This window comes from Gobius niger (genome assembly GCF_951799975.1).
Source record: "Gobius niger genome assembly, chromosome: 13".
NCBI classification, from domain to species: Eukaryota; Metazoa; Chordata; class Actinopteri; order Gobiiformes; family Gobiidae; genus Gobius; species Gobius niger.
The window spans coordinates 17,338,218-17,352,782 of record NC_136864.1 but is presented as its reverse complement, the minus strand read 5'-3'; the positions used below and the strand labels follow the sequence as shown (position 1 = coordinate 17,352,782).

At 39.9% G+C, this 14,565-nt stretch overlaps 3 protein-coding genes across 3 annotated transcripts; all 3 read left to right on the top strand.

The window, feature by feature from the left end:
- The first annotated feature begins 2,440 nt into the window (after positions 1 to 2,440).
- On the top strand, positions 2,441 to 4,968 carry LOC306973148 (angiopoietin-related protein 3-like). The gene is made up of 7 exons (XM_079569973.1): positions 2,441 to 2,929; positions 3,220 to 3,330; positions 3,495 to 3,615; positions 3,685 to 3,798; positions 3,889 to 3,978; positions 4,072 to 4,338; positions 4,588 to 4,968. Exons 1-7 carry the CDS (start codon positions 2,444 to 2,446, stop codon positions 4,767 to 4,769), a joined length of 1,371 nt encoding a protein of 456 aa, XP_079426099.1. The 5' UTR covers positions 2,441 to 2,443; the 3' UTR covers positions 4,770 to 4,968.
- Positions 4,969 to 5,968: 1,000 nt separating this feature from the next.
- On the top strand, positions 5,969 to 9,761 carry LOC306972895 (phosphoglucomutase-1-like; the record flags this gene model as incomplete). Its single annotated transcript, XM_079569602.1, has 10 exons — positions 5,969 to 6,226; positions 6,629 to 6,791; positions 7,041 to 7,187; positions 7,272 to 7,397; positions 7,638 to 7,822; positions 7,923 to 8,077; positions 8,233 to 8,348; positions 8,420 to 8,823; positions 8,960 to 9,088; positions 9,603 to 9,761. The coding sequence occupies 10 exons, from the start codon at positions 5,969 to 5,971 to the stop codon at positions 9,690 to 9,692; spliced, it is 1,773 nt and encodes a 590-aa protein (XP_079425728.1). The 3' UTR covers positions 9,693 to 9,761.
- A 991-nt stretch (positions 9,762 to 10,752) lies between these two features.
- leprot (leptin receptor overlapping transcript) lies at positions 10,753 to 14,139 on the top strand. The gene is made up of 4 exons (XM_079569972.1): positions 10,753 to 10,875; positions 11,093 to 11,168; positions 12,277 to 12,460; positions 13,698 to 14,139. The coding sequence occupies exons 1-4, from the start codon at positions 10,860 to 10,862 to the stop codon at positions 13,812 to 13,814; spliced, it is 393 nt and encodes a 130-aa protein (XP_079426098.1). The 5' UTR covers positions 10,753 to 10,859; the 3' UTR covers positions 13,815 to 14,139.
- Positions 14,140 to 14,565: the final 426 nt, after the last annotated feature.

Below are 14,565 nucleotides of genomic sequence, written 5' to 3'. Positions count from 1 at the left end.
TTGATATATCACATGTGGCTTTTCACACAACCAGTGTTTCGGGGTTGGATTGTCGTAATATATAATTGCCCACTTTACAGCCACTAAACACCCCAGTATTAGTCAAAGAAAATTAATCAATCAATTTAATGGATTTCATATAATGTGAGCGCCCCTGATGCGGCTTTGCTCCATGAAGGGATGGAAAAGGAAAAAAAACAAGCTTAAACTTCGGTGAAATTTCTTTTCCATTACACAGGCAGACAACTGACTCCGAGAGGGATTGTGGTTAAACTTGGAGAGAAGAGAAGGAGAGACGGAGAAAAAAAAAGAAGAAAAAACGGGCCAAATGACTGCTGACAGACTGACCACAAAAGCAAAAGCTTGGCCAGAAAGGAACATACAGTGGTCAATGAGGGGGATTTAGAAAAGTGCAATCGAGGCTATATACTATGTTGGTAATTTACTTAAAATATTAACTGGGAATTGAACTATTAATTATTCACATGTGTAGAGCGTTCTGGGACCACAGAGTAAATTGCAGGGGTCTGAAAACTGCGGGTTATGAATTTTCTTTTCATTTTAGTCACTGCTGGAGAAAAGAGCTGTATATTTAGTTGTAACAGGTGGCACATGGTCTTGTGGTGTGTTATGTTTAAGCAGTCATTCACGCCACCGAGAATTTATATTGTTGTTGTTTTGGCCATTCACTGCTGTATATCTCCAATAAATGTGTTAATTTGTACAAAAAAGTTTCCTCTAAAAAGTCACACTTACTTGGTAAAGTGTGGTCAACTCGTTCCTGTGACTCTTTCCGCCTGCCAAATCTGTCAAATAAAAATGTATTATTATTTTTCTTTGTTTAAAACAGAATACTGTGTTTATGTTAATGGGAAGGAGATTGTACGTTGCTGCTTGAAGTGAGGTGAAAGGCCAAAAGAGGCATCAGCAATGTCCCATTATTATTTTAGGATTAGCACTAGCATAGCGACACCCAGACGCATTAAAACCTCATTATGTTCTATTTCGGTACCTCCTTTACCACAGAACAGCTCTGCATGACTACTCTTGACCTTAGTTTCCCCTTTGCCCTTTCTACAGGGAAAGCTGATTAAGTGTGTCGATATTGTCAATGACCGAGTAGAGTTTGGCTTGTCATAATATTTGGTGCTCTTGCACTCTCTCGTTGTGTATAGTTAACATTTAACAGAGAGAATCCAGGGTCTTAACCTTTTTGGATAGACCTTTAGCGAGTCATATCACGCTCCCACTTAACAATGAAGAATATGAATTGAGAGTGCAAGAGGCCTCATCTTTTTGTGAGACTCTGAAGACGTGCTTCAGAATATCAAGTCTTTGTATTTCAAATGGGGAAATGAGCCTCAAAGATACTTTATATTGACCTTTTATTTAACCAGGATAGTCCCACTGAGATTAATAATCTCTTTTTCAGGGGAGTCCTGGCCCCAGAGGGGAATCTATTGTGCATGTTTTTAGTGGTAGGGGAAACCGGAGTACCCGGAGGAAACCTACGCAGACACGGGGAGAACATGCAAACTCCACACAGAAAGGCCAGGTGGGAATCGAACCCGGGACCTTCTTGCTATGAGGCGTGAGCACTAACCGCTGCGCCACCGTGCCGCCGTACTGAGCTGACTTTTCTGCTAAAGTCTTTGAGTGCAGTAGACAGTCTATAGTGGTTAAGGCTACTGCACTTAAGGCATAGCACTGTTCTGTCTTCAGGGTCATAGGTTTGACTCCCCACTCTTCACCCCCTTTCACCCTCAACTGTCCTATCGAATAAAGACACATTGTGATAAGATAATTACTGGCTACTGAAAAAAATCTGAAACAATAAACCATTTGTACAGTCGGGGTGCACTACAACAGACAAAAAAACTTTGTGACAGCAGTTTTGATTAAAGTGCAATGAATTGTGCAACCCTTTTGTGGAGACTTACCATCTGGATCAGAGTTTTACCAGTCAGTATCACATCCAAAGAAGGATCAGTCTACAATCTGGTTAATACAAAACAATCTTTGAACACACAGCGTTGCATTCAGCTCGGATAATGTTATGCTTATTTGGTCTTCATGGCATTTTCTCTGCTTTAATTGAAGTAGTCAGACTGCACTGAAATTAGCCCCAAACAGTACTTATTCAATAACTAGGTCACCTTTCTGTTTGAAACCATGACCATAGCACTGGTCATTTTAGCTCAAGGCATAACATGGCTCCACAGCAAACACAACAACATAGATTCACTAACTGTGCTTTTCATTTTTTGCTGCTCTACAATTTCCTTTCTTCGTTAACAGCAATAAATGACATCATTTCTTTGTTTAAATACGACGCAGGCATTGATAAGGTTGTGTTAATCATTGATGTGATTGTACTCCCTGTATAAATAGCAAGAGTCTGAGCAAGTTGTGCGAGGTTAGTGTGCAATATTTACCTGTCAACATGAGTGCAGTACTTGTTTTTCTCTTTATGCTGGTCGTCCCGTGCCATATCTCCTGTGATGAACATGAAACGTTTCCTTCGGTTGAAACCCGCTCCCGTTTTGCTGCGTTGGATGAAGTCAGCCTGTTGGCCACGGGTCTCCACCAGCTGGGCCAGAGTCTGAGAGAGTTTGTGCAGAAAACCAAGGGACAGATCAATGACATTGTACAGAAGTTGAACATCTTTGACCGCTCGTTCTATCAGCTGTCGGCGCTGGCCAGTGAGATAAAGGTGGAGGAAGAGGAGCTGAAGAAGACTACAGTGGGGCTTAAGGCCAGTAATGAGGAGATCAAGGATTTGTCCATCCAGATCAACTCTAAAGTGGACACCATCCTGCAGGAGAAGAGCCGACTGCAGAACAAAGTGGAGGGTTTGGAACTTAGGCTGAGCAGCATGTCTCACTCGCTGGTCACAAGTGGGCAAGTGGAGGAGATCACTGCTCTCAAGGTGACTATATTTACATTTTTGATTGTATGGCAGCAGCATGACACCAAGTTTAATACCATTGTAGACTTATGGTAATTGCAAAGAGAATATAAAGTGTCAATGTAGTGCATGATAATGTTCCTAACCCTAACCTAGTGTAAAGACTGTCAGTCACCAAGAAAAATGGGTCGTCTTTTCTTCTGCAAAACGCATTGTCTTTTGTTATACCAAGTTATCTCAAGACACCACGCTATATCAACTCAATTACTCCATGTTATAACAAACAAATCTTGATGCATTTTGTTTTGTAGAGCACCATCTACAGTCAGGAGCAGAGCATTGCAGTCTTGCTGAAGGCTGTGAAGGAGCAAAGCATCCAGCTGAATCAACAGAGGTCCAAGATTAAGATGCTCGAGAACAAGGTGCGTAAAAGAGGGATTTCCAGCTGTAATAAAAAAAAAAAAGACACAGTATTTTTTCAGAAAGAGCCGAGAAACAGCTCTTGTTCTTTCAATAATCAACTACTGAAAATCCAACGCTCTGGAAATGATTACAAGTCTAAGTCTTATGACGTGGCATTTGACAGCTTGCAACCAACATGCACCAGCAGGAAACTATTGAAAAACTGCCGGATATATCCAGCCCTGAGGTGCCATCGCTCCCTCCTTATCGATTCTCTGAAAGCATCAACGGATCCAAGTTAATGAGTAAGACATAACATAAATAATGTCTGCATTTTTTCTCTCTTCTAATTCCGTATTTCTTCATAATTATAGATTTGCCATTAGACTGCAGTGAGCTGTTTAACCGGGGAGAACGTATATCAGGAGTGTACGCTATAAAACCCAACACATCTGAGCCCTTTATGGCTTTTTGTGACATGAGAACAGGTACAAAACTGTCCTCCTATAATCACGGTTTTCTTTCTTCTGAATACCCTTTTAACATAATGTACCTTATATTTTACATAATCTGAAAAGGGGAGACTGTTGTCCAGAGGCGAACAGATGGCTCCATAAATTTTGATCAAAACTGGGAAAAGTATGAAAGCGGTTTTGGAGATTTACAAGGTGCGTATGGGTTCAGTCAGTTGTGATTCCTGCACTTTGACATGGGTTTTTCTCGTCAAATGGGTCGTATTGATCGTTGTATATCTCTCACAGGGGAATTTTGGCTCGGGCTCAAGCGTGTCCGCTCTCTCTCCGCTCAGGGCAACTCCATCCTTCACATTCAGCTGGAGAAGTGGAAACAGCCTCGACGTTCTATTGAGCACAGATTTGAACTCGAAGGTCCACAAACGAGCTACACCATTCATCTCACACCTCTGTCTGGAGCCCTACAAGACTTCATGAGCAACAACACAGGCATGAGGTTCTCCACAAAGGACAGGGATAGCGGCAACCAGCCTCATCAAAACACCCAAGATACAGGTAGGGAATCTTTTTTAGAAATTTGTAAGTACAGAGAAATCAGTTGTAGCCAATGGTGCTCTGTTCAAAATTCCTCATCCCTTATTTCCCCATCCTACTGTGGTAGTAGCATCAGGGGCCTATTCACAGGAGAACTTAATTGTCTTTAATAAATACACCTCTGTTTAATCATTTGATTTCATGTAGCCCAGAGTGCTTGTTTATTTATAATTTTACTTTACCTTACTGGACATCTTCTTCTGCCTGTAGGTGGATGGTGGTTTAATGCACATGCAGCCACAAACCTGAACGGAAAATACTTGAGGCCAAAGGGACGTCTGGAGAGAAAGAAGGGGATTCAGTGTGGGCGAGGCAGAAAAGGATTGTGCTTTTTAAAAGTTACCCAAATGTCTGTGCGGCCTCTATCTTCGGCCGTGTTCATTAGGACATGAGGAAGACCTTTTGAACGGACAACAAGTGGGAAAGACAAGCGTTCTGGAGTGACCTCTTGTGGACAACCTAGGACATGCAGTACCAAAGACTTTTAACTCTTTTAAGGACACAATCACAATAGCCATCATTGCATCAAATACTAACATTTTACATATAAATAAATCTATTTTATACACCATATTCCCAAATATTACAGCTTAGGTCATTTCAAGTGTGATGTCATCTGAAATCCAGCAGTGTTTGTTGTTTCATTTTGGGTCATATTGACTCAGGGCTGTCCATTGTAAGCCAGTTTGAGTATTTCTGAATAGTGGCTCTTAACACTCTCAACTAACTTGCTGCTTACTTTATGTAATACAAAATGAACTTAGGAATATACATTTAAATGGGAAACTGAGTACCTCGTTCTGTATTTGGTTTGGAAATGTAAAAAGACTATTTACATAAAGTAATTTTGATAATAATAATAAACAACTTAATCAGAAACATGTGGTGGTTAATAATACACATCAAAGTAATTGCACTATCACCATATAGCAGTTATTATTATTGTGTAATTGTATTAAATTACAATTTTAGTGGTCATTCTTATTTATAGTCAGTAGTTTCACTGCCTAGGGGCACCGTTGCCTTCCAGTAATTATGATTTACTTTGCTAAGGCTGAGCTAATAGTTTTTCATTGTAAATTAACTGCTACTATAACCATAAAGTTACACTAGCTATGGGCTTTTGGACTTTTTGGCTTTTCAGTAAGTTCTGTAGATGCATTCTGCCACTGTTAACTTTTTCTGTTGTCTCTTTAGGAAATTGTTGTCCTAAAATAGTGGCGCTTCATAGCAACACTTCTCTTTGCACATCATTTCACTGTACACAGCTGCAGCCCTTCACACCCAGATAAGTTACTCCCATAACACTCAGGCCACACCCCCCTCTTTGTGAGTGGGCACAGAGCCTTGACAGTGATATCCCTGCACATGTGTGGGGCGCGTCTTCAATTTGCCACACACCGGTCTGAACTCAAATGTTATTTTGGGATTCAGAAGTCCCATGTGCTTCCTGGCTGCATCGCACTATAGGGAGGGCTCAGGCTTTACCCTCCCATTCTAATCCTATGCAATGCAGCCATGTCACTGGAAGGGGATTTCCTCTCAACAATAGTTCTCCCAACCTCAGATTGAGACTGAACTTTTATAAAGGATGGACACTGGCCCTCTACAGGTGCTTACAGTGGCCACAGCTCCTTATCCAGACCAGAGACCAGGCACAAGTGGACTCCGGAAGAGGGTCCAAGTGTTTCAGACCAGACCCCACTATCTGCACAACTTTGTCCAAAGTGTCTTCTCCTCCATTGACCTGCGTGACCGGCAGGGATCCACAGTGGTGCTGGGAGGAGATGGACGCTACTTCAACAGGACCGCCATCGAGGTCATTGTGCAAATGGCAGCAGCCAATGGGGTCAGTGTTGTTTGTTAAGAAGTGAATGCTACCTGTGTAGTTATACGTGGCATGACTCTTATTTATTTAAGAATACACTCCTCACTCAGTATTTTCATCAAGTAGATTTGAAATATTTTTCCTATTGAAAAGTGTTTCAAATAAGGGTTTCAAATAAATTACATATGAACAGTCTTTGTAAAAAAGAAATGTATTTTTATTGTAACTTCTTTAGCTCTTTTCTGCGTGATGATTGAGCATCATTGCTATGAGTGTTGCTTGTGTACTGAAACTATAAACCTTGTTAGTCTTTCGAGGTAATATGAAACACAAACCAAATGTTTGTTGATGCCTTCCCCTCATAGGGGGATTAATTCAGATGTGCACAGGAGCTGCTTATATACATGTGTGGCATTCGTGCAGGTGGGACGTGTGATTATAGGTCACCATGGGATCCTGTCCACACCGGCCCTGTCTTGTGTGATTAGGAAATACAAAGCTATTGGTGGCATCATCCTCACAGCCAGTCATAACCCCGGAGGACCTGAGGGATACTTTGGCATGAAGTTCAACGTGGCCAACGGAGGTAGAGTAACTGGAGAGGCCAGAGCAGGCATTGGCCAAGTGAAAAATAGTGTGAGGAGAGACATTTAACAAGGCTCAAGTGTACCATACTGGGATAAAGACTTTGTCTGGACAAGCAGCTTGTGATAATTCTCAAGCTTAGCAGGACAGTTTCTGAATGTTGATACTGATTTATGTAATGAACAAACAATGCACATTCACATTCCATTTCCTCTACACAGTTCAAATATTAACACACGTTGATATCCAGGCCCAGCGAAAGAGGCGATTACCAACAAGATCTTCCAGATCAGCAGAACCATTGAGGAATTTGCCATCTGCCCCGGACTCAGGGTCGATTTAACGACTGTCGGCAAACAGTCGTTTGACCTGGAGAATAAGTTCAAACCATTCAAAGGTGAATTGTTGCATATTACTTTATTGCTTTACTAATGTTGTATTAGACGGTATCATATGTGTTGACATGTTCCTTTTTATGTAGTGGAGATTGTGGACTCGGTGGAATCGTATGCCAATCTTCTGAGGAACATTTTTGACTTTGCATCTCTAAAGGAACTTTTATTTGGAGACAACCACATCAAAATCAGAGTGGATGGCATGCATGGAGGTAAAATGTTTTACTATAACGATTAAGTATCTTCAGGATGTTTTAAATACACAATTAGAAGAGGTCTCTGGTTACAACTAGTATGAAGTTAGAAATGCTATTTTGAGTCTCCCCAAACACTGAAACTCAGCCTCTAGTAATCTGAAGAACTAAAACAAAGCATTAAATGTTGATGTTGGTTCAAGCTGCCAGTATCTGTCCTCTCTAAGACCAGCACTGACAGACGTGTCTTTTCTCCAGTTGCTGGTCCATATGTGAAGAGGATACTGTGTGAGGAGCTGGGTTGTCCTGCCAACTCAGTCATTAACTGTATCCCTTTGGAGGACTTTGGGGGGCAGCCTCCTAATCCCACCTACGCTGCAGACTTGGCAGAAGACATGAGAAGTGGACAGTGGGATTTTGGTGCAGCCTTTGATGGTGATGGGGTTTGTTAACAAAACATTAGTTTATTATGAACTTGAAGGCTTTATAAAATACCAATGGCTGTTTTTACCGAGCCGTGTTTCCTCATCTGTCATTGTTTAGGATCGTAACATGATCCTTGGCAAGAGTGGCTTTTTTGTGTCGCCATCGGATTCTGTGGCTGTAATCGCAGACAACATCTTTTGTATCCCATACTTTCAGCAAACAGGTGTCAGAGGCTTTGCCCGCAGCATGCCCACAAGCGCAGCTCTGGACAGGTAAAACCCGATGGTCCAATAACTCTATTAGCAGTGAGTGAATGTGAGAGAGAATAGTTGCAAAAAACAAATGTTATGAATCTATACACATTGTATTTTTGCATAATTGTCATTATAACGCTGTTGTGTTTAGCCAATATCTCGCTTTTTTGCAGAGTTGCCAAGGCCACAAAAATAGAGCTATATGAGACTCCCACAGGTTGGAAGTTTTTTGGAAATTTGATGGATGCTGGTTGTCTGTCTTTGTGTGGAGAGGAAAGCTTTGGCACAGGTACCCTTTAAAAACTGTAAAATGTTGTGAAAAGAATAAAAACTACTCACAAAACATTCTTTGTGCATCAGGAGGTGACCACATTCGCGAAAAGGATGGGCTTTGGGCTGTGCTGGCATGGCTGTCCATTTTGGCTGCGAGACGACAAAGTGTGGAAGATATTCTTAAAGACCATTGGTTAAAATATGGGAGAAATTATTACACTCGGTTAGTTGTAAAGACTAAGACTAGGCAGATAAATGTAAACATTAAAAGTAATACTTTGCTGTTTTTTTTCCTGCCAAATCTGAGATATGACTATGAGAATGTGGACATAGACACAGCCTGTGAAATGATGGAGGATTTGGAAATGCTGATCACTGACAAGTCCTTTGTGAGGCAGAGATTTGCCGTTGAGGATAAAATCTTTCAGGTGGAAAAAGCGGACAACTTTGAGTACACAGACCCCGTGGACAGCACCATCTCCAGGAACCAGGTAAATGTCAACGCCTCATTTTTATGATGATATTCCAGTTGTGATGATGATAATGGTGTATTCAGAGGCTGTGGGAAATTGAACACTCCGACGGTCATGGCACTGTGTCCTGAAAAGACGGTTATTTTCTCATCAGGGGCTGAGGATAATCTTCTCTGATGGATCTCGAATCATCTACCGACTCAGTGGAACCAGCAGCGAGGGGGCCACTGTCAGAATATACATAGACAGCTACGAACGGCACAATGTTTTTCAAGATACACAGGTAAAGTGTTGTACAGATATACAGCTCAGGAACAACATATCAAAAAAGACTAATAAGTATACATTTGGGATTCAACTAATTTCTTGGTGGATCTCAGCCTGAAATAATAGAATATGGGAATGATTTCTGGAGAGTTCGAGGGTCATAGGAAGTGTCTGGAGAGAAGAAAGTCTCACCTGCTGTTTTCTGTACTGGCAACAAAACAATATGTTTTCTTGCATGCATATGAACTGGTTTATAATGTGAATTGTGAACTGAATCTTAATTTTAATACATAAACTGCAAATCTTATTGCAATCACGGTACTTGGCAGAAAAATGACAGTTAGCCATTTATCCATAATTAGTCCAGCTCTGGTACATAGGCGATGTATGCACCTAAACATTAAGGTATGTATGCACAGTATATCACACAATATCCTGAGAAGATAATGTAGACTATATTTATTCAAGCTGAATATTCAAGAGCATCTGGGAGCCAGGTGTTTTACATTAACCGTGACGTCTTTGAACAGGTGATGCTGTCGCCACTAGCAACCATTGCACTAAAGATTTCTCAGCTGCACCAGAGGACGGGACGAACCGGCCCTTCCGTCATCACATGATGCTGGACACATCTCTGCTTCTTTCCTGTCAATTTATGTTTAACTTTTGTACAAACTGAGCTGCACTTCAACACTCCCTTATACTGCTTCATGCTAAATGTACAGTAGTGATTTATTATTCGATATTAAACTTTTTACTTTTGTTTTGTAGTGCTGCTTATGTTTGGTGTTGTTATTTTTATTGGTGTTCCCTTTATGCTCTCTGCACTGTAGCACAGCATTTCTATAAGTAAATTACCATCACTCTCTTTGCCAGCTCATATGCTTTCATCAGATCACCTCAGTCATTATTTGTGAAGAATGGAACTGGGTGTTTTCTTCCTCAACAAATTCAGATATAATTTGAATCATCATAACTTGCTCATTCCGACTAATAAAAATGTCTCAGTGACTAACATTTTGAAATTGAAGTTATGGAAGCATGCCAAGAGGATTAATTATGCTCTGTGTGGCATTATGTTTCCCAGACAACCACTACAGATTTGGAATTTAGGGATAAAAGCAATTCAACAACCACTTTTGCCCCCACAGGCACTATAATATAATCTGCATTATCCTACCTGATTTACATGCGGACGGCAGAGCCTTATCAGGAGACACTTCTTGTCCATCTGTGCTCTCACTGAGGTCCTTTGATGTTCTGCTTCTCTGTTCCCATTTCATCTCCATACAAAGCTTCAACTAAACAGACACCATTGCATCAGGATGAATACAAAATAAAATAAAAAATCTAAATATCAAATAGGCTTTAGTTGGCAAAAAGTAAACCATATTTATAAATCTACCAACACACATTAGTTAAACAAAATGTAGTTATTAGTTTTTGCACTTGGATCCACATTCCCGTGCTTGGTCATTAGGCCTGCCCGCGTGCCCTGCACCAGTCACATGGGTTTAGCTGCTAAAAGTCATGTGACCATAGCACCTACTACCAACCTTCAAAAACCTTCACTTTTTATGTATAGTCACTCGAAAACTGTAATTATAATTGTGAGTGTCACAGAAAGCGTTTTGGCGATTTTCACCAAACTGTGCCTTTAAGAAAGTCACGTGACAGAGAAAAGGGGAAAAAAGTCGGAAGCAGGAAGTTCGCCTACGAAGAAAGAGCATCATCGCTAATAAACAATACACAAACAAGAAGCTAAACTCTCCCAGATACATAACGCGATGGCTGGTATAAAAGGTACGTTTTATTGCCAGCTGTTTTGATCAATTATGTAGCCATGGTGACACGGTTCAGTTTGGCCTTCTTTGTCTTTCTTTACATGGAAACTTTGTTGATCCTGTAAGACCATAGTTTCCTTTGTGCTTGCCCTATTTTATACCCCCTCGAGATTAGATCTACGATTTGATGCGTGTTTTGAAACTTTTTCTTCATCTATATGTTTCTTCTCTCATAGCACTTGTTGGATTGTCCTTCAGTGGTGCTATTGGATTGACTTTTCTCCTTTTGGGTTGTGGACTGGAGCTGTACGGGTAAGCTCTGGCAGTGTATAAAAGGCATTTTCATTTGCGTGTTCCTCTCGGAGTAGTTTCACCACACACACACTAACCACTACTGCACTTTTCTCCTGCTTGAGTAATATTATTTAATTTCAATATTATACACTACTTCAGGCCAACATTGTAAATACGAATTTGTTGTAAATTTTTTTGACTGATGAAAAAAGTTGTCTCTTTACTTTATCCTTTGGAAATATTTCACGTCTATGTACAGCCTAGCCTGAACAGATTAGACAGCCAGTATTCACGTTTTGATCAAATACTTTTTAAAGATTTACGGCGTCGGCACGGTGGTGGCTTAGCTCGTGCTTCGGCTAGAAAGTTCCGGGTTTGATCCTAGACCAGCTGGGGCCTTTCTGTGTGGAGTTTGCGTGTTCTCCCCGGTGTCACGTGACTCCCCTACAACAACAAAAACATGTACAATAGGCCAAGATGAGTGAGGGTGAGAGTGAGTGGGGGACGGTGGAAAGGCTACAAACCGGCATGACATGCTTACATGCATGTGTCCCATGTGTGTGTGTGTGCATGCAAAGGTCCCGACCAAATAAACAAAAAGATAAACAATGTTTTACTTCTACTCAAAGCCACACTGCATTGGATTTTACCCAATAAAGAAAATTGAAACACAAGCATTTGTTTTATGACAGATATTTTCATCACCTCATAAATTAACATGCTTTTGCTGTGAGCGGTTCACCTCTCCTAAAATATAACTAACATTACCAGGAGTGGGTACGTCTCCAGCTCGTCTCCATGGAGATGTGACTAAAGTCAGACTTATTGGAGATTTGAAAAGGTTAGGTTCTCAAATCCAATCTTTAATTACCCACTGCAGTAAAAGCATTTTCTGTATTGAGCTGGTCATTAGGAGCATGGTTTGTACTGATGGCAACAGTATAGTCCAAAATGTTACGCAGTGTGCCTTTAAGTTTCATTATTTATTCTTACTCAAGTAAATATTTTGAATGGCTACTCTACATATAATGATAATGAGTCTGTGGTCAATTCCAACTTTAAATGTTTTGCACAGTTGCACCAATGCAAAATCAAATTATTTTGACTCTTTCATGCGTCCTCACAGGGTATACTGGCCACTTTTTGTTCTGATCTTCTACGTCTTGAGTCCCATCCCGACCTTCATTGCCAGACGTGTCAGTGACGATGACTCCACGAGTAATGCCTGCAGAGAACTGGCCTACTTCATAACAACTGGTATTGTCGTGTCTGCTTTTGGACTCCCTATTGTACTTGCCCGCAATAGCACGGTAAGTCATGGCTTCCCATTTTTTACAAACTTAAAGCGTATGATTTTACCCATAAAATAAAATTGAAATACAAGCTTTTATTTTATGACAAATATTTTCAGCATTGAAAAATACTGCATAAATATGCAAACAAACATGTTATTTTGCTCTGAGTGGCTCAGCTCTCCTAAGACTTTACCGGTAGTGGGTACGTCTCCAGCTCGTTGCCATGGAGATGTCAACTAAAGTCAGCAGAATTTTAGATTGAAACAAGTTATAGGTTCTCATTCAAATCCATTCTTCGATTACACACTGCAAAAATATCGTTTTCTGTGTCGAGCTGCTCATTGTAGCTGTTTTGTACTGATGGCAACAGTATAGTCTAAAATGTTACGAAGTGTATCTTTAAAGGCCCTATCGATACAGACGGCATCTCTGGAATCACCCATATATGGTCATGTTTGAGAAAAATCTAAACTTTCTCTAATTATTCATAAACTACTTTAACAAATGCTGAATTATGAATATAGTTTTCTACTAAATAAAGATAAAAAGACATGGAGAGGAGCAAAGTGGCTCAACAGCCCATAAATACATACAAACGCTAGCTAGCACTTACTAAGACTGCCGTTTTTTGCTTCTACTGAACAATCTGCTGTGAATAAACATCCATATGGACCTGATTTAGACTTGACTTTAGTTGTATGTGATAAATAAGTTCATATTTCACCAGAAAATGGCTAAAAAGAGTGTTGTGGTCCAAACTCATTCGTAACTTTCCTAATATATTTGTAGCATCCAAGTTCTTTACAGGGACAATTTTATAGGCACATTTCACAACTTGCAGGGTCACTTTTCAGGGTCACTTTCACAATAATGCTGCAATAATAGCCTGAAATATCATAATATTGATAAAAATATATTAATAACAAATCATTTTATAATTTGATCCACACTATTTTTCCCACAAATGTTTGATTTTCCAATGCACAGAAGGAGGACAAAATAAATTTCATTCCATTTCTTGAAGTAAAATCAGGTATAGCTCCTTTAAATAAAAAAGCCAATTGTATTCTCTTATTAAGAAAATGTTTAGTTACTTATCTACAGCTTTTCTATACCTTCTATCATCATGTTACACTTTCTTTTGTGTAAGTTTATGAACTGTCATTTATTTATTTTTTTGAATGATAGTACAAATTGCAGTACTCTTAACGTCTATACTAACTTCTTCTGTAATGACTTTTTGCTCTTGCAGATTCAGTGGGGTGCATGTGGACTGGTAATGACTGGAAATGCTGTGATTTTCCTCACCATTCTTGGATTTTTCATAGTGTTTGGCGGTGGGGATGACTTCAGTTGGGAGCAGTGGTAGAGCGCTTTCCAACTGTAAATGCACAAAAAGAAGAAAAAAGAAAAGAAAAAGATGTGTAGGTGGATGGTTGAATGGACAGACTGCAGAACAACAGGCGACTCACTGTTCTGCACAATGCTCATGTACAGGGGTCTTCTCAAGTGCCTTATGTGTGGGAGCATATAGAAACACTAAAATGCATACTTTTGTATTGTAATGATGCTGCTTCATTTACACGTAATACGCAGTTGTTCCAGGCACATCTTGGTAAACGAATCAGTCTTGTGTTTTGTTTTTTGTGTGTTTTTTTTTACATGTACTTGGCCTCAAATGGTAAAACAAATGCTCACACATGTTATTTTTTTAGACAATATATGTAAACAAAAAACAACAGCAAATATTTAGACTGGAAACTCTGCATATTGGATCATTTGAGCTTGACATTTTCTTCCTTAAACATTATTAAAGGCAACTCTCTTCAATTATAATTTTTGTCAGTCAGCGTTAAAAAAAAAGGTATACTAACTGAATACAAGACAAAGATGTTTCTTTTGTGGTTTGCTTGGTCTTGGTTGAAGCAGGATAGCATTTATTTATGTACGCTATAATGTTGTTGAACACGATTCACAAATATTTATCTGATTATGTGTATAGAAATATATTTTCCACACGCATACCTATTGTTCTGATGCAATTGTTTACATTTTCACCAAAGATCATTTTGACCGATCCGCTGAAGTGCAGACTCTCTGTGCTACACTGTGATCTTTAA

Coding starts and splice junctions, on each gene's coding strand:
- leprot (XM_079569972.1), top strand. Junction 11,169..12,276: donor TGTGGACTGGAGCTGTACGG/GTAAGCTCTGGC, acceptor GCGTCCTCACAG/GGTATACTGGCCACTTTTTG. Junction 12,461..13,697: donor TACTTGCCCGCAATAGCACG/GTAAGTCATGGC, acceptor TTGCTCTTGCAG/ATTCAGTGGGGTGCATGTGG.
- LOC306973148 (XM_079569973.1), top strand. CDS start 2,444: ATGAGTGCAGTACTTGTTTTTCTCTTTATGCTGGTCGTCCCGTGCCAT. Junction 3,331..3,494: donor TTAAGATGCTCGAGAACAAG/GTGCGTAAAAGA, acceptor GGCATTTGACAG/CTTGCAACCAACATGCACCA. Junction 3,979..4,071: donor CGGTTTTGGAGATTTACAAG/GTGCGTATGGGT, acceptor TATCTCTCACAG/GGGAATTTTGGCTCGGGCTC.